We start from the raw sequence: 25,888 nt of genomic DNA on the forward strand, positions 1-25,888 counted from the left end.
TAGTTTCAGGTCACAGACAGAGGTATATGAGTCACACAGGTAACCCTCTGCCTGCAGGTGAGGTGCCTCCAGAACTCAGCCCTCTGCTTAACCCCTTCACCCTCTGACACACGAATAAAGAAGATTGGGGTGTGTTTAACGCACAGTGCCCTGGGGGTATAAGGAACGTGTTTGCCTGCTCTCTGTACTACTGAGGCATTGTTGTACTACGCAAAGGTCCGCAGACACTTGTGGAACCTCTTCTGTACTATAGATTGAGGCACATGTAGCACCAGCATGATCACCAGGGGGGTATCCTCATTTGCATGGGGCACACCCCTATGCAAATGAGCCAGCACGTTGCCTTAGCGTCCGTTCCATATTACAGGTGCTGGCACACAGTCAAAGCTGTCGGATGATTTGATCGTCCATCGCACAGAGGTTGCGCACATCAGTGTGCCTGCCAAGCCTCACAGGTAGCACTTGAAATAGGGGGAAAGTTGACCTCATCGACCCCCTCAGACATGCTCCTGCAGGCAGGTGTAGTCACTCATTACACTCGTCTTCAGGGAATCCCTGCTTCCCTTTAAAAATAAGGCTGCATTGCAACCTGCACTTTCGAATGTGGACATGCTGCTTCAGACAGCCGAGCAGCCTTTCATTAATGTGCAGCACCCAGGGCAATTGCGAGTTCACATTTGCCCTGGGGGCAGTTTATATGTAATAGTTCGTACTGTGAACTCAGTTAAAAAGCATCCTACACATAATATGGCACCCTGAGTCTCAGACAGTCTAAAGGCCAGGACATCACAGACAGAGACACAGAACACTAGGAGACAGAATAGATCTTAGGGTGTAGAATACCTCCTTTGTTCATAGCAATCAGGTCCGGCACATTTCTAGCCCTTCCATCTGTCTCAACAGGAACACTCATTGTGCCATTTAACGTCAAAGGCTCCTCCCTGAAAACAACAGACCTGCAGCAAAGTCACAGAATACACCTCTTGTTTCTGATGTACAGCCAAGTAAAACCCCTTCAGGTTGTTCTTGAAGGCACTGTAAGACGTTTTTTTGGGAGTACTTAAAGGGTGGCATTCCACATTTTCATGTAGACAACCACAAAGATTGTTTGAGACAGTTTTTTTCCTGCATTTTAGTATTTCTAGAGTGGTGTTTTCCTCGCTCTTGAATAACTGTATATAATAATAGTAATGTGCATGTATTTGTTGGGCACGAGGGTGTGTTATGACGCTGTACCTTGTATATGATGTATTGCATTCTGAAAAGTTTTAGTTTTGCTGTTAGTGAGACAATACACTGACTCCAGTGCTAAAAAACCAGGTTAAATGCAAATAAATGGGCCACGTTTTAATGGTGAGTGGTCAGCAGTATTTTACACATATTGGACACGGTGTATCTATACCTGTGATGACCCTGCTTACATCCCATCAGTTTTGTGAGGTGAAGAAAGAGCTTCACAGACAAGTGCCTTCACAAACACTACCCACAGCACACTCAGGTGCATCTGAAAGGCCGGAGGGTGTATTTAAAGGTCTGAGATGATCTGGCAGCAGTGTTGTAAGCCTGGAAGGTCTGCCTACAGCTTGGTCGGTCTGCCGACTGGTCTGCTAGTGCTTTTAAATGAGAAAAGCTATCAATGTATGGGCTTGTGGATGTATGATAGTGATTGGTAGGTCTGGGGAATGCAATAAGTAGGTTTGAGGCTGTCTATCAGTGCTGTGGTAGGTTGCAGAAGATCTATCAATGCTTCGTAAAACTGATAAGGGCTGTCACTGCTAGGGTAGTTCTGAGTAGAACTCTTCATGTTTCAGTATGTCTTACAAGATCAACCAGTGCATTCTTGGACCAGAGAACCTTCTTGAAGGACTGCCAATGCTTTAGGTACAACCTTTAGGACTGCCAGTTCCTGCGTAGGTCTGCAAAGAATTAGAAGTGTTTTGATAGGTTTGAGAAACTCTATCACTGCTGAGAGCTATGAGGAGGTATAGCAATGCTTTTGTAAGCCTAAAAGGTGCCATGTAGGTCTGTAAATGGCTGCACATACTGTGGTAGGTCTGTGAAGCTCTGTCAATGCCTTTGCAGTTTTATCAGGCATATTGGTTCTTGGTAAGCATGGAAACATCTATCAGTGCTTCTGTAGGTCTGAGCAGGACTATCAGTGCTTTGTTGGGTCAGAGGAGGTGTAGAGATAATTGGGGAAACCAAACATCTCTTATTAATGCTTTGTTTGGATGAAACTGGCCATTATTGCTTTTAGCTGTATCTGCGAAGATGTATCCGTGGACCATGATGCTATGGTGGGTTTAGGAAGGTTTTCAGAGCTTTGGGAAGTCTGAGAAGGTCTTCCATTGATCCTGTAGTTTGGGAAAGGCTGCCTGTTCTTTAGTATGTCCAGTGAGATCTATCAGTACTATGTGCTGTGGGTGCTTTGGCTGGTTTCAGCACTACTGTGAGTGCATTGGCAGGTCTCAACAGTATTGTGAGTGCATTGGCAAGTCTCAACAGTACTGTGAGTGCATTGGCAGGTCTCAACAGTACTGTGAGTGCATTGGCAGGTTTCAACAGTACTGTGAGTGCATTGGCAGGTCTCAACAGTACTGTGAGTGCATTGGCAGGTCTCAACAGTATTGTGAGTGCATTGGCAAGTCTCAACAGTACTGTGAGTGCATTGGCAGGTCTCAACAGTACTGTGAGTGCATTGATAGGTCCCAACAGTACTGTGAGTGCATTGGCAGGTCTCAACAGTATTGTGAGTGCATTGGCAAGTCTCAACAGTACTGTGAGTGCATTGGCAGGTCTCAACAGTACTGTGAGTGCATTGATAGGTCCCAACAGTACTGTGAGTGCATTGGTAGGCATCAGCGGTACTGTGAGTGCAGGCAGGTCTCAACAGTACTGTGAGTACATGGGTAGGTCCCAACAGTACTGTGAGTGCTTTGGTGGATTTCAACAGTAATGTGTGTGCATTGGTAGGTCCCAACAGTAATGTGAGTGCATTGGCAGGTATCAACAATACTGTGAGTGCATTGGCAGGTCTAAACAGCACTGTGAGTGCATTGGTAGGTCCCAACAGTACTGTGAGTGTATTGGAAGGCATCATCGGTACTATGAGTGCATTGGCAGGTCCCAACAGTACTGTGAGTGCTTTGGTAAGTTTCAACAGTACTGTAACTGCATTGGTAGGTCCCAACAGTACTGTGAGTGCATTGGCAGGCATCAACGGTACTGTGAGTGCATTGACAGGTCTCAACAGTACTGCGAGTGCATTGGCAGGTCTCAACAATACTGTGAGTGCATTGGCAGGTCTCAACGATGCTGTGAGTGCATTGACAGGTCTCAACGGTACTGTGAGTGCATTGTCAGGTCCCAACAGTACTGTGGGTGCATTGGCAGGTCTCAACAGTACTGTGAGTGCATTGGCAGGTCTCAACAGTACTGAGAGTGCATTGGTAGGTCCCAACAGTACTGTGAGTGCATTGGCAGGTCTCAACATTGCTGTGAGTGCATTAGCAGGACTCAACGGTGCTGTTAGTGCACTGGCCTGTCTCAATAGTACTGTGAGTGCACTGGCAGGCCTCAACGGTACTGTGAGTGCGTTGGCAGGTCTCAACGGTGCTGTGAGTGCATAGGCAGGTCTCAACCGTAGGTTTTTAAGGACCCACCAATGCTTTGATCTGTCTGGGTAGGCCCATCACTGTGCTAGAAGGTATCAGAAGGTTTATCACTACTTTCCTTTCGTGAGGAGATCTGTCAGTTCTTTTTGTAAGAGTGAGACGGGTTATCAGAACTTGGGGGCATATCAACAAGCAGGCGATAAAAAATTATCGCCACTTTTGCGGCCGTTTTCGGCCGAAAAGCGGCGATAATTTTATCGCCTAATCAGCAAGGTCACGCTAACGTGTGAAACCTTGCTTTAGCGTCAGGATTCCTAACGCCCAACTTTGCATCTCTAATGAGATGCAAAGTGGGCGTTCCTGACCTGGCATGACAGGAGAAATGTCGCTAAGCGACATTTCTCCTATCAGCAAGCCTAACGCTATGAAGCATAGCGTCAGGAAAAGTAGCGATAACCCCTGTTATCGCTACTTTCCTTATGCCTGCTTCAGGACTGACTTAGCTATGATATCCTATGGAAGGTGGATATCATGGCTAAGTTTGTGAGTCCCTTTCAACTAGCTAACGTGAGATTATCGCTGATGAGATAAGCGTTGCTAATAGCACGCTATCTCAGCGATAAAAATCGGCGCTAGCCGGTGATAATTATCTGAGCGCTAAGTGCGCTCAGCGATAATTATCGCCAGTTGTTGTTGATGTGCCCCCAAGTAGGTATGAGAACAACTGTCACTACTTTCGTGTGCTGGAGAGGTCTATTGATGTATTGGTAAGTTGTGAAGGTTCTTGGTAGGTCTAGGAGATGCCATAAGTGCTTTATTGGGTTTTAGTAATCAGAATGTATTTTATATCACACTAAAAATGTAATGTTGATAGACTCCTGGTTATACAACTACACTGTGTCGTAAGGTTACTGATGGCCATACACAACACTGGCCATTGTTCTTGATTCTGTAGTGATCCATGTTTGTAATTTCCAATAAAAATGCAATAGTTTTTTTTTTAAAGGGCTTTCATATGTGTTAGAACCTCTATCAGTGCTTCAGTTGATTTTAGAAGGTTTATCAGTACATCAGTAAGTATGAGATGCTCTAAAGGTGGTTTTGTAGACCAGGGCAGGTCTACCGCTGGCTTAAAAAGCGAGAATAGGCCCCTTCGTTTTTTTTATTCATTCTTGACAGACCTCATCGGTGGTTGGATTGACCTTAGTAGATCACATCAGTGTCTGTCTTAGATCTCATTCACAAAGCTTTTGGCACACATTGTTCCATGTATAGCACCTCAAATGTTCACTAAACTTAAAATGTGCCTTCTGTCACAAACTCCCTTATGTATGCTTTTCAAACCTTGAACTTTGTGTGGCTATTTACTCATTACTTTTATTATTCCCTCTCCTCACTTTCCCATCCTTTCATCACCTATCCCAGCTGTAGGTCCGGTCACGCCAAAGACAGGCCCCGCCTCTTTGATCCGGCGCATCCTGACCATGGCTTTGGCTGTGGCGCTTTTCAGCGGTGTGCTGGCAGCCTACAGTGTAGAGTTTCAGATCACCCATGACCGTCTGCGTCTCACATCCTTTGGTCTCTATGGAGCAATTCAGGTGCTACACTTGGTGGTCCAGAGCTTCTTCGCCTACTTGGAGCATCGTCGCATGGGAAGTGACCGTCTGACCTGCAGCGGGAAGAGGAAGGTGGCCCTCACCATCTCTGCCTACCAGGAGGACCCCAAGTACCTGAAGCAGTGCCTGCTTTCAGCGCAATCCATAGTTTACTCTCAGGCATGTTTAAAGATCATCATGGTCATTGACGGGAACAGTGAGGAAGACCGCTACATGCTAGACATGTTCAAGGAGGTCTTCAAGGAGGAGCAGGAGGTTGGGACATATGTCTGGCCAGGGAACTACCACTCCAGTGAGACTGGTGCCACGAGAGAGTGGACTGAGATCACGAATATGGTGGAGAACCACAGACACGGTAGAGGGGAAGTTCATTACTGTGAGATCCCCCCGGAAGACCCCGGGCAGGCGATAGTGGAGGATCTGATCCAGAACAAGCGCTGTGTGTGTATCATGCAGAAATGGGGCGGAAAGCGGGAGGTGATGTACACTGCTTTCAAGGCTCTGGGATCGACAGTGGACTACATCCAGGTACGATAGGTTTCTTCTGTTAAATAATTTGTTTAGAGCACAGTATGCGATTGGTATGGTACCATGGTGCCTTTTGTAATTTGTGAGCAACTTTTCAAGGAACTGCTGGGTGTATGTACATCATAGACCAGTGTCTGATTTGCCGTGTGACTCTGCCATGGATGTGATGTTCTGGTACATGTTAAAGTTTCGAGGGTATGCCTTAATTCATGCAAAAGTGTGTATGTGCCTGACAGGATCAGAGTAGTGGGGAACTCACAAATTGTACCTCAAAAATAGCACTTCACGAATTGCTCCTACTAATGGTCATGCTTTACTGCCCGTTCCCTGTCTCATCCACCACTGTTCATAAATCATCCTCTGTTTCAAATAGTCCACGTTTGATGGTGTTGAAACACTTGCGTAGGCGTGTCCTGAATTTCTGTTCAAATGCTCCTGATGCGCTCAATGTGCGGATACACCCTTCACCCTGAGGCCTGTCCCCACATCAGTCCTTGACTGGCACAGAATCTATATGCCTGCAGATGCTGAGGCTCTCACATTATGCATCCACCAGCAATAATACTACAGTATAGATCTCTGTGTTGGAGCCTGTCCATGACTAGGAGAACAGCCTTGTGCGCCTGCAGAGTTATCATCCCTCACCATTCTTCAGACTAACAAAATCATGTGTGTGCTGAGCATTCTTAACATAACAGGTGCATCTGTGGACTGCATCTCTCTTAGAGCTACTCTAAACAGGGGCACAACTGAGATACTTCTATTTGGTAAACATGAGGAGTTGTGGGAGATGGATTGGTGGTCTCCCGAACTGGGGCCAGCCCCGTCCCCTAAGCAAGTAGTAACAAGCATTGGCATAGCCAATAGGTCTCGCCTTTGGGACCTTATAAGTGTTTAGCCATGCAACAGTTGCATAACTAAACACTTATAAGGTCCCAAAAGCGAGACCTATTGGCTATGCCAATGCTTGTTTTAACTGCTGGAATCTATTGAAGCCTCACGGAAAGTGAAAGTAATCGCGGTAAAGCGCGACGCGCGCGCCCGCGAACATGCACTGTAGCTCTAGGCTGGCCTGGCAGCACTTTTTGGAGCCCTCTCAATAAGTCTCGCCAGACAAGCGCATGCGCTGGGTCAGGCGAGACCTAAAAATGTAGGTGCAAAGCTAGAACTCACACTGTCTATGAAAGAACATGTATCCTCGTTTTGGGAATTCTACTTTGCCACCGTGCGACTATTGAAAAAGCATTTCCTTAGCTCCCTCCAACTTTGGAAAAATTCTCATTCAAGCCTTGATCCCCAGTCGCCTAGACTATGGCAATACTCGATTGGTAGCAGCTAATGATACTTTGCTATCTAAACTGCAGGTGGTGCACAATACAGCAGCCAGACTAGTTTGTAATGTTCATCTTGTTCCTCCTCTGCTTCAGTTCTGAACTCTCTGCACTGGATACCCATTAGGAAAAGGCTCATCTTTAAGTGATGCTGCATTACCCATAGTTCACTAAATGGCACGTCTCCATCCTCTTTGCAAAATAGACTCAGACACTATTACCCAATCAGACTGTTAGGGTCTAAAGACAAAGCCTTTTTTCAAATCCTGCATATTCGTGCTGCTAGTTTCGGTGAGAGATCTTTCTCTTATCTTGCCCCCGTCCTTTGAAACAAACTACCTCTGCAGCTCTGATAATGTGCAGATTTTGGAAAGTTTAAAAAAAAACTAAAAACGTGGTTATTTTAGACCATTACTTCAGATTTAGTTAGTTTTGCTTGTCTCTATTCAGCTAAATGCTGAGGCATTCCTCCACGGATGATGTGCTGTGATACACCAAGTTTCGTTAACGTAGCATAACATAACATAACATAACTGACCAATAGCAGATGTGTATTTTGGCCTAACTAGACGGTACTCATTTCACCGACATCAGAAGAATGAAAGGCTGAGTGGAACTGTAGGGAATCACTGTTGATCATATACATATCCCTACAGTTGATACATTACCCACTGAGCCACCGGCAATGTCATATAACTACTTTAATGCACCTACCCATATTTTAAGGACTATGGGCCATACGCATTGTGTATTTTACCAGTCGGAAATGGCCCAATTCTGCAATCAGCCCGTTTGTGGCCGGAAAAATACATTTTGATATGTATGAATCCGAATTTGCAATTCAGTAACATGTTATCGAATCGCAATTAATACATACCGATTCGGTTTAGGAAGGGGCGTGTTTAGGGCGTCACTTCCTAATACTGACTCACAGCGGTATATAAGAATGTTTTGCGACCGAAATGTGATTGCAAAACACTTGCATTTTATCACCTACTTCAAGTAGGGGGTAACCCATTCACAAATAGGGAGGGGTCTCCAAGGAGCCACTTTCCCTTTGAGAATTCTAGGGAAAACGTTTTTTCAAACCTGCTCTTACAAAATGAAAGGAAAACTTTTCATTTTTCTTTTTAAAACATATCCAGTTTTCATTTAAGGAAAACTGGCTGCATTTAATAAAAAACGTTGCTTAATTTAAAAGCAAACACATACACGGTGGTGTGCTGTCCCCAGCAGGCCACCATGCCTTTTTTTAGCGAGTCCCAAATGGTTTGCAAATTGCGACCAACCTCATGAATGTTAATGAGGTAGGTCAACTGCGAGCCACTGGGAATCTCTAAATGAAACTCAGGAAGTTTCATACATTAGGAATAGCGAATATCTCATTGAAATTGGCAGAGAATCACAATTAGGTAATCACTTTTTCCAATGATGATGCATATGGCCGTATACCTTGTGTGGTGGTTGAATCAGTTACCTTCAGCCTCAGACCATCATGTATTACTTTATCTTTGTTCAGGTCATAACCACCACTGGTTTCACACATTTCAGGGCCACGCGCTGCTTCTGTATAATGTATTTGCAGATTTCCGAATAATGGGCGCTTGCCTGCCGTCTTCAATAATAGAGAGGCAACTTTCGTGGCCATACCACAAGACAGCGCTTGATGCCATGTTTTCTGCTTCCTTGAGTACATCTTTAAAATAGTTAGAAGCATGTGCTTTTTCCACCTGGCAAAAAAGGAAGTTGTGTTCCAAGGTTCAGTCAGAGGTTTTTGCCCAGGCTTTGCGATAACGTCTGTCAAGCCTCGCTCACATGCACATACCCTCTGATTTAATATTGCATGTGTACTTAACATTGCGTAGTACAAGACAGGCTCAACCCTATATGCACAGGGGGACCAGGATCAATGGTATTAATATACATATCAGTCCTGAGGGACTCATTCAAGAACAGGTGCACCTCTTAATGTTTCAAAAGCCACAGGACCGATGTCTATATTACACTTAACATTGTGACCATGTCTCCTTTTCTAAAGGTAATGGATATCATGGTCCATAGATCCCTTCCGCAAGCCCCCTTATCAGACATCGATGGCTCTCTGTTTCTCTCATCTTCACCTCAACTAGCTTTACTTTGTCCCTCCTCTTTAGCTAGATAGAAAAACCCACAAAACTCCAAGTTGAACACATTGACTATGCATGTAGTACTCACAGTTACCCATGAGATGTCACTGTCATCAAGCCTGGAAATCAAGCATTGTTTACTTGCCATGCTGCTCACAGAGGCTTAAAGCTGAAGATAGCTGCAGCTGGCCCTGTACAGCATAAGAATTATCCCTTGGTATATAACAAAGAAGGACAAAATTCCTAGGACTGTACGAACAGCTGTGGCATTCAGGGTTTTAGATCTGTCTGTTATGAGACGTATTGTAATCTTACAGTGGGCTTAGAGCCTGCCCATTGCTTTTCATTGGTTGGCTTTGTTGTTACTTTTATTTGCTTGCATCTTATTTGTTAGCGTGTGTTTCCTTCCTTTTCTTGTATTTGTCCCTCCCCTGAAACATGAACGCTTTACTGTGTCCTTACACTGTTATCTATTTCAGGCACTATTTTCTTTCTTTGTAACCACTCTACGAGTTGTGTTTTCCTGCTGTCTCTCCTCTTCACGCTGCTTTCTTTCACACCCGGGTGGTTCTCCCCTGCCCCCTTCCATGAAGTAATTGCCCGTGTGTGCTTCTTCCTACCTGTGTTGCTTTCTCGCCCGTATCCTTTCCCTTTCGTTGCACGTTGCTCTTGCCTCTTTGATTTTCTCTTCCGCTCTCCTCACTCTATGTTGTTCTTCCTCTCATCCGTTTGCTCCCCCGTATCCTTTGTGTTACTTGGACCCCACCCACTCCCTCCGGATTGCTTCAAGCACACCGTGTTGCTCCACCCCCCCACCTGCTTTTGCCCTTTTTTAGGTCTCGCTGGCTATCGCGTAAGCTATCGCGTAAGCGATCGCTCAGCGAGACTCTTGTAAAGGGCCTCCCAAAAGCGGATTGCATGGCGAGCACGCGCACAATCACGCGCATCGTGCCGCCATGCACTCCGTTTGGCATCCTACTTCAAAGGGTCCGCTCCCCCGCCTGGAATGCGCTCCCCCCCCCGCCAAGCGCGCACGCCACGCTCTGCCGGGCTTGTCTTGTATATAACGTATATACGTTTCTTATCTCTTCCTTAAAGCCAATCGCGATCACTTTCACTTTTGCAAATTTCTTGCGCTGCACCCTTAAAGCTAGATTACTTTCACTTTTGTCTACCGCATCACTAATACGTGTGCGTCTAGTCTAACTATCTCGGGGTTAACCTCTGGTCTGTGGCGGCATAAATCAGCTTCACGAGAGCCTGTCGGCTGTCATGCTCCAGCAGCTATAGAGGGAAAATCCTTCAAATGGCGACGGAAGCACAAATATCCCTCCGTAGCGTCTTCCCTCAGCGAAGCTCTCTCCTCTCCTCTTCCGGAACCAAATCTATCTCCGTGGGTCGCAACCATGTGCAAAGAATACTCCTGCCGGGCCCTTGAGAACATTTCCACTGCACCATATAAGTAAAACCGTTTAAAATTCGTGTTAAAACAACACAGAAACACACTCAGAACTTATTTCTTTTCATGATGTTCGTCTGGGGACGCAGTTTGTGACATGCCGAGAAAACGTGCGTGCAGAATAGTTAAGTAAAAAGCGATCCTAAAGATGAATGGTGTTTATTGAAGTGAGCCCATAGGTGTTACCCCTGGCAGTCTTGCTCCAGATGGACACTTTCTTCCGCTGTTTCTACGGCTGTGGTGTTTGGGGGCTGACCAGCACATTCCTGCTGTTGCCCATCGTCAACACGCATTCGCCGCTCCCCAGCCCGACAGCGAAGGTCTCAACACAACTCCCAAGCCCTCGTGTGTACACTTGGTGGCTGTACTTATTGCCTGTTGTTTTACTGGGAAGAGGGTGACCGCACCTACAAAGACTGTCCACAAGCATGCCGTGAGGCTGTGGCTTCTCCCAATATTTTGAAGGCAAGGCCCCCCAGCTGCACTAACGTCTCCATCTGATATTTACACAGTCAGCACCAAAACTTCGCACACCAATACAGAGTCACACAAGTAACCCTGAAAAGATATGTCTGCAGAACCTTCTAAACTGGTCACACCATCCAGGCACAGAGGGCCAGGGAAGCTTAAGTAAAGTACTAATACGGGTGTTCTCAAATGTGCCTTTTCAAAAGAGATCACTTTGATTATAGCAATATTGGCAAAAAGTCGGATTGTCCCTCTCCTGATCAGCAACAAAAACTTGATGAGTGCAGGTTGGGTTGGGGACTAGCCGATGTCTGGCAGTCTGTGAATGTGCGGGTGGGGTAATGGCTGTCCCAGCTGTAAATGCAAAGCAATTACAAAAGGAAAAGCATATTGGCAGCAATCTCCATCAGCGGGCCATGGTTAGCTGCAAGATACCTTATGCCATTCTTTTCATTCAAGGTGCATGGAAGCAAATCATTGGCATTTACACAATATTTGTGTCTGCTTACCGCAGATTGAAAAGAAAATGCCAAGTCACCTATGCTGAGAGGGGGCAGTGCCTATTAACAAGAAAGCTCATGCTAATTCAATGGACCACTCTCAGCTCTCATAAGTTCTCACTGACATTATGAATACAAAGACTGACTGTGAAGAGGGCTCGAGCCAGCCTGAGGTATGCTACCATAGGTAAGGAATAAGCCCAGGAGTTGGGCAAGTGATCTTCCATGCTCCCGATCAGTCTTTATCAGTCAGTGATAACTTTATTTCGGTCGAAGGACCATAAAAGTGCACATACGTACATCAACAATTACAAAACACAATAAGAAAATAAATAAGCATATCAAGTTAAAAATTTTTTTAAAAAAGATTAAACTTCAGGTTATCAGTATGAAAGTAATTAGGTTAAAAAAGTTTGTCTCCTACGCCACATGCTGTATAGATAGCGGGATACAGCGAAGACAATGTTGGGATGAGTATCATAGACTAACGACCTACAAGCCTGCTTAAAATGACGAAATCCCAGGTTCCTGCAAATGGGAGTCAGCCAACATTTCCTAATTGCATGATAAGCAGGACAAAAAAGTAGCACATGTGCAACTGACTCTGTTTTATAGTTACAAGCAGGACAACTTTCCTGGTTTTGTGTCTGCCACTTGGGTGAAAAGGACCTAACCGGTAGGGTACCATATCTTAACTGAATATACAATTTTCGACCAAGTGGGGGTTCTATTTGATCCAAGAATTCCTCTAATTTGGGATCTTGCTTAACCATGAGGAATTCTGAGGTCAACCTACCCATAGCTGAAGAGCTCAAAAGAGAAGAAAAGTTTTTCGTGGATATCAGAGAAAGAAGTTCTTTCCTTGGTATCCCAGAACAACTTGCTTCCGGGTTTGCCCACAATTCCGGGAGTCCTAGTTGGATACAAGCTGCATTGATATGCAGAAGCCAAGGGATCTTTTTATATTTAAGGGTAGGCCAAATCTCTGCAAATTCTGATCTATACGAGGTCAGTTCAGGCACTGTCCACAGCCTCTTCCAGTACAAAATTGGTCTTGCCCTTGTGGTAAATAAAATTCCTTTACCTGGACTTAATTTGATACAGAAACATAATAAAATAGCTCAGTAAAATGAGAGGCAGAATCCGTGGTATTAGAGGTTCGGAATGGGCTTTATTCCAATGATCGATTATAATCGGTTGCTCCAAGTTCCATCACCACGGGGGTTCAGGAAGTGAAGTACATACATTATTGACATGAAATGACTTTTATAGATCATACATTACAATGAAGCGAATGCAGTAGGCGTAACAATTGATAAGGAAAATGACGATTTATCTGCGTAACCAAAAATGGGTGTAATAAGGAGTAAAAAGGAACATAATTGGTTATGATGTCACATATAGGTGGATCTATAAGATAATACTTGGCATAGATGCGCGCGCAGCAGTATGACGTGTAATTGACGTGCAACTAGGGGGTGAAGGGGACTTGACATTTAGCTCTACATGTGGAGACAAAAAGTCTGGGGGGTCAAGTCAACCTAATCCCAAATCATATCTAACATCCTATGTTTAAAGAACTATGTTATCCACAAAAGAAGGACTCTCGGACAGAATCTATTCTATACTGACTGTGCGTGTACAAGCGTCTAAGTGTCTACACTGAATGCGAGGGTGTAGGAATATTCCATGGTAACAGGACTATGAATTACTTGCATAAGGGCAGAGAAGCCGGGCCTTTTTGCTCGGTAACTGGAAGAATGTTTACTTAAACTGCTAGGCAGGAATGCATCGGCTGAGGGGGAAGCAGATAATTCGAAGGTGAAATACAGTTCTTGGCAGAGAATAGGCTGATGTCAGGCTTCGGGAGCCGCGCAGAGAATGAGACAAAGTTCATGGTCACAGATGCAGGCTCAGACTCGAGCTTTCAGAGGCAGAAGGTAAGAAGAGTTTGATGACAGAATCAGGGCCTACTTGCCTGGACTGTAAAATGGCATAAGTGAACCATATAAAGTCGGTGGCCTTTCATATTTAGGAATGGAATATCCGGCCTATTCATGGCGGATCTAACAGAGGACATGTTGACGGTGGACGCACATGTATTTGCGTCTTCATAACTGGAACTGGAGGGAACATACATGTACTTGTGACATGCACATAGAACCGTTGGGGTCCAAGATAGGGGACATAACTGACCAGAAAAATCCATATTTCCACATTCCCTCCTTGTCCCCTACTTGCCCGTCAAGAGATATCAATCTTCATTAATCCATTGATCTGTTCATATAGCATCATTTGTTCTTCTTTCTTCTTCCGGGATCTTGAATGAAAATCTTGATGTGGAATGCACGATGTGGCACACAGACCACAGATCGCTGGTCCACATTGTAGACATAGACAGCAACTGAATAGTATGAGAAGGCCAATACCTAGGAAGGATAGAACTCTCCATCCCCAGGCTGATATCACACTCCAAAACCAACTGGACCAAGTCCAAGTGCCTGGGTTCTGGTGTATCTGGTTTACAATCTTATGAAGGCGAGTGATGGCTTTATATACAGATGGCGAATTTTCTGGTATGAATACGCAGCAGCTTGATCCGATGACCCTACAAGCTCCGCCCCTATCAGCCAGGATGACGTCAAGGACAAGACGATTTTGAAGCACAACAATCCGCATAGCAGACTGCTCTTCTGTTAAATTGCCTAAGGCGGAAATAGTTTCATTCACTACTGCTTCAAGGGTTCTAGTTAATCTACGTATCAGCTTACTATTTGTAACAGTACCTATATAAGGAAAGATGCCTTTATTGAAATCTGTGTATTTTTCCCATGCTGTTTCAGTGTAATCGACAATTGGGAGATCTCTCCGCTCTCTGTTGTGTACTAAATGAATATTTCTGTAATAATCAGGAGGAGCTAGGAAAACAGGTGGCAAAAGGAATGCAATGTAGCAGGTACCATCCCAATCTAGAGGTAGACGCATATATGCAGTCTGACCACATATAAAGTAGGAGTGGCGATAAGCTCTAAATGAAGATTTGCCTTGATCACTGAATTCTACTATAGTAGTGCATTTACTATGGCCCATATGTATGGAACCAACCTTTCTTACACACAATTCACCCTTCGCTGGGAATACTGACATGGTGGGTAAGACTAGTTCAACTTCGGATACGACATTTAGAATCATGAGATTAGGTGTAAAATTACCTAATCCATATACTTCATTTTCTAGATCAGTTCCTGTTCTCTTGGGGCGACCCTCCTTGTCAGGGTAGCAGACCTTGAGTAAAACTAGGTTCAGGTTTCCCCATACCCAATGATCTTGGTAAACTGCTGTGTCTGAGTCTATGGAATTGATTAAACTAAACCATGCTCCACAGGAGCCATTATGTGTAAACGGGTGTGGAAAGAATGGCAGGACTCCTTCATAATTCTGATAGGGAGGGAGCCGACCACACACCCAACAATTGGTGGCATTACTAGTCTGATGGGAATGATGTAACATACTAATGAAAGTGTTATTGCGCAGCGCAAGTCTATAAGACAATTCATGCGGAGGTAAGTCACTAAAAGAATGTTCAGCAGTAACATTATAAACATGTCTAGAAATAGGGTAATATATGTGCAACAATATACTTGCAGTAATTATTAAAAGACTTAAGGAAAACAAGATTATTAATGTCACTATGCAATGGCTACGCAGTGATTTACAATACGCCTGTCGTTTCAACATTTTCCGCGACTGTCCATGATTCAGGTCTAGAGGATACATGTCAGAGACAAATTCAACCGCTTCACCTTGGAGAGGACTTAAACAATCAAATTGTCTGACGTTCTAGGCCTCAATTTTACTTTATAGAGTTCGGTTTCAGTCTTTTCAACCAAAGGAAGTTTTGAATCAGTCTGTGAGGGAGTGCAGGGCATAATGTCTATATCCGAGGATAGTCCATGAAATTTCTTGATATGACTTGGATGAATCCAGCCCTTGCGGCCCTCGATCTTCACGGCTGTTCTTGTGGTCAGCAGAACCAACTTGGGTGTCTTCCACCTGGGCTCCAGCTGAGTCTTTCGGTCGAAATTTCTCACAAATACGAGATCACCCGGAACTACGTCATGGGGTTTCACCTCAGTGTTGTCGGGAAAGGCTGCAGCTACCTGTGAACGACAAGATTGTAGTGCAGACATCAAGGAAGCCAAGTAATCTGTCAGCATATTACAGTCAACATCAGTTATTTTGCGTGGTATAGGCGTCCCCCACATATTTGGTGGTCTGCCGAAGATCACCTCATACGGGGATAGCCCTGTTCGAGAGTGTGCTACCATTCTCATGTAAAAGAGTGCAACTGGTAACGCTACTACCCAGTCGACACCTTTCTCTCTGCATATTTTGGACAATCTGATTTTCAGTATCTGATTATGTCTTTCTACGAGACCTGCTGCCTCGGGGTGTCGGACACAGTGGAATTTCCACTGATATCCTAACAGAAGTGAAACATGTTTCATTAATTCGGATGAGAACGGCTGGCCGTTATCTGAGTAGACAACACGTGGTAAACCGTATCGTGGGAAGAATTCTCGAACCAACTGTTTGGCAGTAGTCGGGGCAGTGTAATCTGAAACCGGGTATGCCTCTGTCCAACGGGACAGAGCGCAGACAACTACGAGAACATATTTGAATCCTCGACATCGTTCCATCTGGATATAGTCCATCTGGAGGGCTTCAAAAGGGTGATCAGGAGGCTGAAATCCACCCTGTTCTACGGGAACGCTTTTTCCTGGGTTAAACTGACAACAGATCATACAGGTACGGACCTTTTGTTTGGCTGCTGCTCGTAAATGTTTATTGAACCAAATGTGTTGAATGCTGTCTAGCATAGCTTTTTCTCCTAGATGTGCTGGACTATGTATAGTGTTAATTATAACTTGGACCATTGAATCAGGAAGGAACCATACAGACTTTTCCTTCATCATCCATCCTTGGTCCGTTTGAATCCCTCCTAATTCAGTCCATTTCTTTATTTCGTCTGGTGTAGCATGTGTCTGTATGTCAATTACGTCAAGGGTAGGATCTTTAACTGTCATGCAATGTGTCGGCATCGGGACTATTGTCTTTATCATGTCGGGGGTTTGAGTTTGAGCAGTCTGTTTAGCTGTTCTGTCGGCTAGATCATTGCCTTGGGAAATGATATCAGTAACCTTCGTATGAGCCTTACATTTCATAATTGATATTGCAGTGGGTCGATGTATTGCATCTAATAAGGCATGAATGAGGGGTCCGTGCTGAATGTGGGCACCGTGGGAAGTTAAATAACCTCTCTCTCGCCACAGCACGCCGAAGTCATGTACAACTCCGAATGCATAACGTGAATCAGTGTATATGTTGACTTTTTTATTCGTGGCTTGAATACAGGCTTGTGTCAGAGCGATAAGCTCTGCGGCTTGAGCTGACAAAGTATTTATACGATTAGTTTCAATGACTTCAGTATCTGTTGTGACTGCGTAAGCGGCCACTAACTCTCCTGTACTTGTTCTCATACATGAACCATCTACATACAATGTCAGGTCTGGATCTGACAATGGGACATCGGTTAAGTCTTGTCTGGGTTTTGTCGTTATAGTAATAACTTCAATACAGTCATGAGCTAGTGGGTCTGTTCCGGTTACTGGCAAAAGTGTGGCAGGATTCAATGTGTTACAGCGTCTGATTTCTATATGTGGCTGAAACAATGTAAGTTCGTACCCTGTAAGTCGCGCTATAGTCAAGTGTTGTGTTTGCGTTCTATTTACAAGAACCTCTACTGCGTGTGGTACTTGAACTGTCAATGGATGTCCTAACACTATGGCATCTCTTTGTCTGATTGCTAAAGCTGTCGCTGCTACTGATTTTAGGCATGCAGGCAAAGCCTGAGCTACGGGATCTAATGTACTAGAAAAATAAGCACATGGTTTGTGTGCTCCTGCTTGTTCCTGTGTGAGTACTGACAAGGCAGTACCTTCGCGTTCTGTAACAAAGAGTGTAAACTGTTTTCTGTAACATGGTGTTGCTAAAACAGGTGCTTGACATAAAGCTTTCTTTAAGCTTTCAAAAGCTTGTGTATGTTCCTGAGTCCAAGGGAGAACAGTCGATGTGGCTGCCTCCTGTGTGGTTAACTGAATGAGTGGTTTTGCTAGAAATGCATACTGAGGGATCCACTGCCTACAATATGAAGTGAGGCCTGTGAAAGCCCGCACCTCCTTTTGTGTCTTGGGTATTGGCATGTTAGCTATTAACTGAATGCGGTCCGGTGTAAGCTGCCTTCCCTCCTTGGACAGCGAGTGTCCAAGATAAACAACTCGCTGGACACAGAATTGCAGCTTAGAAGGGGACACCTTGTGCCCCTTTTCGGCTAGAAATTTTAAAACTGTCAGTGATGCTTTTTCACATTCCGGTTCGCTTCTTGCGGTGATCAGCAGATCATCGACGTATTGGAGCAAGGCAGTGTTAACTGGCATGTGGATACTGTCAAGTTCTCGTTTCAGTGCTTGGCTATAGATGCTGGGGCTTTCTGTAAATCCTTGGGGTGCGCGTGAGAATTTAAAGCTACGTCCATTTAAACTAAATCCGAACAAATATTGGCTCTCCGGATCTATTGGGACGCTGAAGAAAGCATTCTTGAGATCAATTACAGTAAAGAATGTTGCTTCGGAATCAATGGCTGTCAGTAATGACGAGATATCTGGGACCACAGGGAATTGTGGCACAATGCATTTGTTTAATTCGCGCAGATCAATAACCAATCGATATACTGGCGGGGCCTTTGGATCTGTTCGTTTAAGAATCGGAATTATCGGTGAATTACATACATTGGAGTCTGTTTCCACAACTACTCCTTGGGCAATGAGCTCGTCAATGATTTGTAGTAAAGCCACTACAGCATCTGGTGGTAACTTGTATTGTCGCATTCGTGGTAGCACCACTCCTGCCTTTAATGTGACTCGATATGGTGTAATATTCATGCAACCAACATCAGTAGGGCCTTGTGCCCATAGATGTGTAGGTAAAGTCTGCAGTCGGGGATCCATGTCTCTAGACACATAGTGACCTTTAAAATCACGTAAAAACAACCTTACTCCTTCCGGAGAACAACATATTATAGCTCCTAGAGCTTTCAGAGTTTTTATCCCTAACAAGTTTTCTGGACATGATTTAGTAAGCAATAAATCTGTAGTTCGGGTCAGAGGTCCTATCGTAAGTGGCAGAGGTTGTGACACTTCATTAACAATAGGTTTTCCTGAAAAACCAAGGGAAATATTCTGTGAGCCTGAGAGGGGTGCCCCTGGAACTTCACTACGTTTTATAGTTGTTCGACTTGCCCCTGTATCGAGTAAAAATTTTCTATCTTGGCCTAATAATTCACTATGTACATAAGGTCCTTCTTGATCTACAGGAATCTCGATAAGGGGTAAGTCAACTTCCCTCTCTAGGCTAGTTCATGCGTAACGCTGATACTCAGGATATTCATACTGTGCGGTCTGATACATTTGTCGTGTTGTTGTCTGTGTGGCAGCAACAGGCAACGGTGGTGCAGCTGGCACAAACTGTATTGGCTGTTGTGCGGCTGGCATGGCCTGAGCATGCTGCAGAGCTCCTTGTTCATTCTGCTCTTGTCTAAATGGCCGTGGTCTTTCTTGTGTTTTACCTATGGCGATATTATGTTTTAAAACTGGACAATCGTGTACGTAATGACCTGGCTTTTTACAATAATTGCATGTCCCTTTTACAGGTCCTGCTGAATCGGAATGTGTCATACCCTTTTTATGTCCTTCAGCTGGAACTGTCTGGGAAACTAGCATTTTCATTTTCGTGTCTTTCATGCGTCTGTGTTCATGTTCTTGTTCCTCTCTAATTCTATTGTGATGGTACTGTAACATTTGTAACATTTGTGATGGAGTGTTACCTTGCCAGGTACTCTCGAATTTTAATACTCTATTCTTTACTGGGGGCAGGGCATTTTCCACTAATTTTGTCACAAACAGATGTGGGTATGATTCGCTACTTGCTTTTATGCCACTATTTATACCAAAACATTTTTCAAATCGGGCATAGTAATCACTAGTGTCTTCATCTTGCTTCTGTTTACAGGCTGAAATTGTACCCCAATCTTCCTTTTTCGTAGTTAATAAACGTGGCAGTACCTGTACTAATAAACCTGGTAATGCTTTAGTTTTATCCCCAAGTCCTGCTCCTGCAGTTCGGGCCTTTTCTTCCGCTTCTAACACTGACCATTCTATCTTTTGGTCTCCTACCTCCCACTCTTTTTCCTTGAGTTTCTCATAAATGCCAGCAGGCATCAATACCTTTAATATTGTCATAATGTCGGGATAGGTATACTCTCCCATGAGTAACATGTCTTTAATTTCTCGGTGAAAACCCGCTGGATCTTTGTCATGACTGGGTACCACTTTCTTCATTTGTAATAATTCTATTTTTGATATGGGCGTATATACAAATACGCGCTTAAACTCGTTGTCCTCGCCTTTTATTGGGTGCACTTCTCGTAAGGGATTCTGTCTATCCATGTGATACGTGGTTCTTTCCTTGACGGGCAATGAGACATGCTCTGCGCATACAAAAAGAATATACTGCTTTCTTGATTCTAGAATTTCTTTAATTAATTTAGTACCTGCACCTCTCCATTTATTCATAAGCAATTCAGTCAATATGTCAGGTAAGGGACCAGGGTCCGAATGCTGACTCCGATATAGTATAATGAGTTGTTGAATCATATAAATCCCAACTAACCTCTGTTCATCTGGGGTGAGATTCAAAAATGTGCGTGCTACTGTATCATCACTATATTTTCCGGGACTGTCCACCCAATGGACAGCTGCCCTGGCTAAATCTTGTTCATCCATAGAATCGAGAAAATGATAACCCCTTCGTTCTCGGAGTAGTTTGTCGGCGGTTTGGAACGAATGCTCGTTAGACCTTATATTAATTATAGGTATTTGAAAATTCCTGTTATTATCTGGACATATCGGACGTATCGAGTCAGTAAGACATCTATTACTATTACAAGATCTTCCTCTACCTACGTAGGCTATCGTGTCCGACTGTCCCACGGGCAGTCCTGACCCTTCTTCCTCGCTTTGTTCGAACTCGTCTACCTCTAATCTTTCTTCGTGTAGGCGTTCTATTTCTTTACGGATCTTTCGGCACATGGCTATTATACAATTTTGCTTATCATGTCTCCCTTCTGATATATTCTGGCTCCATCTGGTAAGAATTTGCATTGCTTCCGGGTTTACCCCCGGTCGGTCTTGATTTCTGATCACACAATTTATGAGGAAACGTAACAGTTCCCCCTGTATCTCTACTTTCTGGTATTCCATAGCTCTGTTAATACATTCTGGATCTCGCCCTGTTTGGACAAAATGATATATTTTATCTAGATGCGCAGTCATTCCTGGTAACTTCCCTAAATACACTGCGGCTCGTCTGATACGCAATGATGCCAGGGTCATTTCGTCCTCTTTACCGGGCACAGGGTCATATCTGCAATCTATAAGAAGTTCCTTAAGCGTACGGGCACTTATGAGTTTGGGTGTACGTGAATGTGCTGACTCTTGAAAAGTAAGTTTATTTATTCTGGGTGGCGTAGAAAAAATATTGGTAGCACCTCCCGTGGCCCCATCTGGGGTGTCGGGTGTGAAAGGATTCGTCGAACGTGACACAGCAACTACAGGTGTGGACACAGCTATAGAAGTAGCTGTAGGGACGGATGTAGAAACAGATGTGCTTGCCGGAACTTGTGACTCGATCTGTTGTTGTAGGGATACGGGTACTGGATCTTGGCGTTGGACCTCCCTGGTATGCGGTCTATGTGGGGCGGAATTAGCATACTCGGGAGCTGCGTCATCTAAATATGAGGAAAGAAAAACATCTTCTGCGGTTCTAGGATGCCCCTTAGGATGTACCTTTATTGGGAACAATGGGGGTGGCAAGTCTTTCGGTATTTCTGGAGTAGCCTTAGGTAATCCTTCGGCCAGAAGGGGATACATACCATTCATAAGGGCATTTCTTTGTCTGTCTACTTGTTCTGATTTCACTCGGATACCTTCCTCAATTAATAGATTTTCTCGAACTTTATTTGAACTCTCTTTATTCTTTTCTTCCTGTCTACGTGCTTTTTCCATACGTCTATGAGATTCTTTACGCCATAACTCAACGGCGTCTTTCTGTGACTGTCTGACCTTCCTTTTCCATAACTCTTCCTCGACTTTCATGATGCACTCTGCATCCCAGGTTCCCGCTGCGGGCCACCTCTGACTTTCTGGTAATCCCTTGGTGTAGTCTACCCATAAATCAAGAAATAATATAGCGTCTAAGCCATGTTTGTGATACATGAAGTGCCCTGGAGTGTCCCTAGGAGGAATAGGGACGGCTTCTTCGAGAACCCCTTTTCTAGTAGTGATCTGTCTTAGTTTCGAAAAGAACGGCATATTGAGAACTGACCCGATACTTAATCTTGAACACACTTAATACAAAAGCACAATAATGAACAACCATTCATACCACAATATGCAGGACGTTTTTAAACACATTAAACATTAAACATTAAACCTTTAACTGAAACAACAATGATGATCGTCTGCATAACTAATCACCAAGATAATTCTTGACAATAACTAGATACTTCGGAATACTTGATATACTGCTAAACAGTACAGATACACTGCTAAAATAGTGCAGACCGGATTTGTGTACCCAAACCCGTCTTGACCGGCACAACCTATGTGCACGTCAGAAATGCCTCCCCAGTAATGGTACTCACCGGGTAGCTTCGGAAACGGAAGGCCTCGGTAACTTGAACTTGGACCGGACTGGACTAGACTTCGAACTGGTGGGTCTCTGTATACCTCGGATCTTGCTCTCTCAGCTAGGCTCTGGTCGGGATACTTCGCACTTCTCACCGCCTCGTCTGGGTGTTGATCGCAGTCTCAGTCGCCCCCGCTTGACCGGAGGGAGATACAGGAAATCCTGCTGGTACGCGTTATTGTCCGTCCAGCTGTGGCAGGAGACCGGGCCTGCAACTCACCGCCGGCGCGTGAGATGAGAAAGTGTCCCTGTTCGGGCGCCATTCATGTGGTAAATAAAATTCCTTTACCTGGACTTAATTTGATACAGAAACATAATAAAATAGCTCAGTAAAATGAGAGGCAGAATCCGTGGTATTAGAGGTTCGGAATGGGCTTTATTCCAATGATCGATTATAATCGGTTGCTCCAAGTTCCATCACCACGGGGGTTCAGGAAGTGAAGTACATACATTATTGACATGAAATGACTTTTATAGATCATACATTACAATGAAGCGAATGCAGTAGGCGTAACAATTGATAAGGAAAATGACGATTTATCTGCGTAACCAAAAATGGGTGTAATAAGGAGTAAAAAGGAACATAATTGGTTATGATGTCACATATAGGTGGATCTATAAGCTAATACTTGGCATAGATGCGCGCGCAGCAGTATGACGTGTAATTGACGTGCAACTAGGGGGTGAAGGGGACTTGACATTTAGCTCTACATGTGGAGACAAAAAGTCTGGGGGGTCAAGTCAACCTAATCCCAAATCATATCTAACATCCTATGTTTAAAGAACTATGTTATCCACAAAAGAAGGACTCTCGGACAGAATCTATTCTATACTGACTGTGCGTGTACAAGCGTCTAAGTGTCTACACTGAATGCGAGGGTGTAGGAATATTCCATGGTAACAGGACTATGAATTACTTGCATAAGGGCAGAGAAGCCGGGCCTTTTTGCTCGGTAACTGGAAGAATGTTTACTTAAACTGCTAGGCAGGAATGCATCGGCTGAGGGGGAAGCAGATAATTCGAAGGTGAAATACAGTTCTTGGCAGAGAATAGGCTGATGTCAGGCTTCGGGAGCCGCGCAGAGAATGAGACAAAGTTCATGGTCACAGATGCAGGCTCAGACTCGAGCTTTCAGAGGCAGAAGGTAAGAAGAGTTTGATGACAGAATCAGGGCCTACTTGCCTGGACTGTAAAATGGCATAAGTGAACCATATAAAGTCGGTGGCCTTTCATATTTAGGAATGGAATATCCGGCCTATTCATGGCGGATCTAACAGAGGACATGTTGACGGTGGACGCACATGTATTTGCGTCTTCATAACTGGAACTGGAGGGAACATACATGTACTTGTGACATGCACATAGAACCGTTGGGGTCTAAGATAGGGGACATAACTGACCAGAAAAATCCATATTTCCACACCCTGATGATCTCCTCTATTGGGACTAGCCCGAGATCAAACCTAAGGGGGATCAACGGTGTGCTGGAAGGAAGCCCTAGAAGAGGTCTTAAAAAAGATTGCTCAGCCATTAAGAGAGACACTGTCTGCTTATGTCCCCAGAGTTCAGCCCCATAAATTGCAGCCACTCTTGCCTGCCGACAATAAATTTCAAGGGCAGGAGACACTGGTTTAAAAGTCGATTTTTTAAAAACTTTATTCAGACCCCCTGTCAATTGGACAAGCTTGAGCGTTGACTTAGCAATCTGAGAGTTCCAGCTAAAATTCTCCGTTAAGGTGACGCCCAAATAAACGAAAGTTTTGACCCTTTCAAGGGGAATATCAAATAAGACTGGATTTGGTCGCACCCGCTTAGGGGGGTTAAAAATCATATATTTTGTTTTCCCCAGATTTATTTCAAGTCCTCTTAGCTCGCAAAACTTCGCGAAACCATTCAGTGTGTTTTGTATGCCCGATGATGTTCTAGACAGTAACAGAGTATCGTCTGCAAACATCAGTGCGGGCACACGACCTGATACCAATTTGGGGGCATCATTATTTACCACACAATTCAGATGGTCAATAAGACCATTAATATAAAGGCTGAACAGTGTGGGGGCCAGGACACACCCTTGGCGAACGCCTTTTTGGACGGGAAAACGGTCAGTAAGCTCACCATGTTTACCACACCTTACTTGGGCAAAATTGTTAACGTGAAGCCTAGATAGGACAGCCAATAGTAAGGCGGAAGACCCAGATCTGCCAGTACTTGCCACAATTTGGTTCGTGGAACTAGATCGAAAGCTGCCCGCAGGTCCACAAACACCAGGTAGAGGCTGACACCCTCAACCAAAGCTGTTTTCCAATACAAGACCTGCAGGCGTAAAATCTGATCTAGAGTAGAAGTACCAGCCCTAAAGCCTCCCTGAAATGTGGACAGAATCGCGTTCTCCTCGATCCATCCCAAGACCCTGTCCAGAAGAACCCTCCCCATTAATTTTTGTGAGGTATCTATAAGACTAATAGGCCTATAATTGGAGGGGGTTAGTGCACAGCCCTTTTTAAGAAAGGGTACTATTTCGGCCCCGAGCCAAGTATAGGGTACTTCACCCCCCTGTAAAATACGATTAAATAAGACAGCCAAGTAGGGTGCCCATATCTTTGGTTGAGCCCTAAATAGGTCCCCAGGCAATTTATCCAAGCCAGGAGCCTTATTCGGGAGCATTTTTCCAATTGCTGTTTCCACCTCGACCAAAGTAAGGAGTTCAGATGGGGCATAGCATACTGGGGCTGGTGGAAGTTCTGGGGTGTCAACAAACAGACTATCAAGATCACGTGTGCCATAAAGGTCACAAAAGTGATTTTCCAAAATTCAAGCAGCGATATTAGGGACAGGGGCAAGAGAATGTCCACTAACTCCAGTTGCAACGATGGTCCAAAATAATTTAACATCCTTACAGCTGAGCGCATGGCCCAACTCTTCCCACAGTTCAGCCTCCCCTTCCTTCTTAGCATCACAGATAGCTTTTTTGTACAAGGAACGATTTGCCCTAATTGCTTCTCTGTCCTTAGCTTTTATTACCATCAGCAGGGCCTTTTTGGCTGTACGGCAGGTTTTGTTAAACCACTGAGCTGTTATAGCCCGAGACTGTGTGACCCTTTTTACTGGGTACAAAGTATCCTTTAGTGCAGCAACCAGTTTGCCGTGAATATCAGTGGGGCTACCCAGAGGCCCAACTTTCCCCATCTCTTCAATAAATGGTATTATTATTCTATACAGTTCCGCCAGCTTACTATTGGACATTTGGAATTCTGGCCACTTTACTCTCCTTCTACAATTTGTGATTGTCAATGGATCAGTCACAAAATTATCACCCGGGACAGGATTTTTGAGTCCAAAGCTCCCCGATTTGAGGGTCAGAGCTAGAGCGTTATGATCACTA

At 44.4% G+C, this 25,888-nt stretch overlaps 1 protein-coding gene across 1 annotated transcript in view; it reads left to right on the forward strand.

The window, feature by feature from the left end:
* Positions 1-5,098: 5,098 nt before the first annotated feature.
* Positions 5,099-25,888, forward strand: part of LOC146808949 (hyaluronan synthase 1-like) — a 116,185-nt gene continuing 95,395 nt past the window's right edge. Inside the window, exon 1 of the mRNA XM_085614808.1 lies at positions 5,099-5,758. Coding sequence (XP_085470934.1) covers positions 5,099-5,758 — 660 coding nt within the window. The remainder of the gene's footprint in view (positions 5,759-25,888) is intronic.

Source organism: Triturus cristatus, chromosome 7 (assembly GCF_964204655.1).
Source record: "Triturus cristatus chromosome 7, aTriCri1.1, whole genome shotgun sequence".
NCBI classification, from domain to species: domain Eukaryota; kingdom Metazoa; phylum Chordata; class Amphibia; order Caudata; family Salamandridae; genus Triturus; species Triturus cristatus.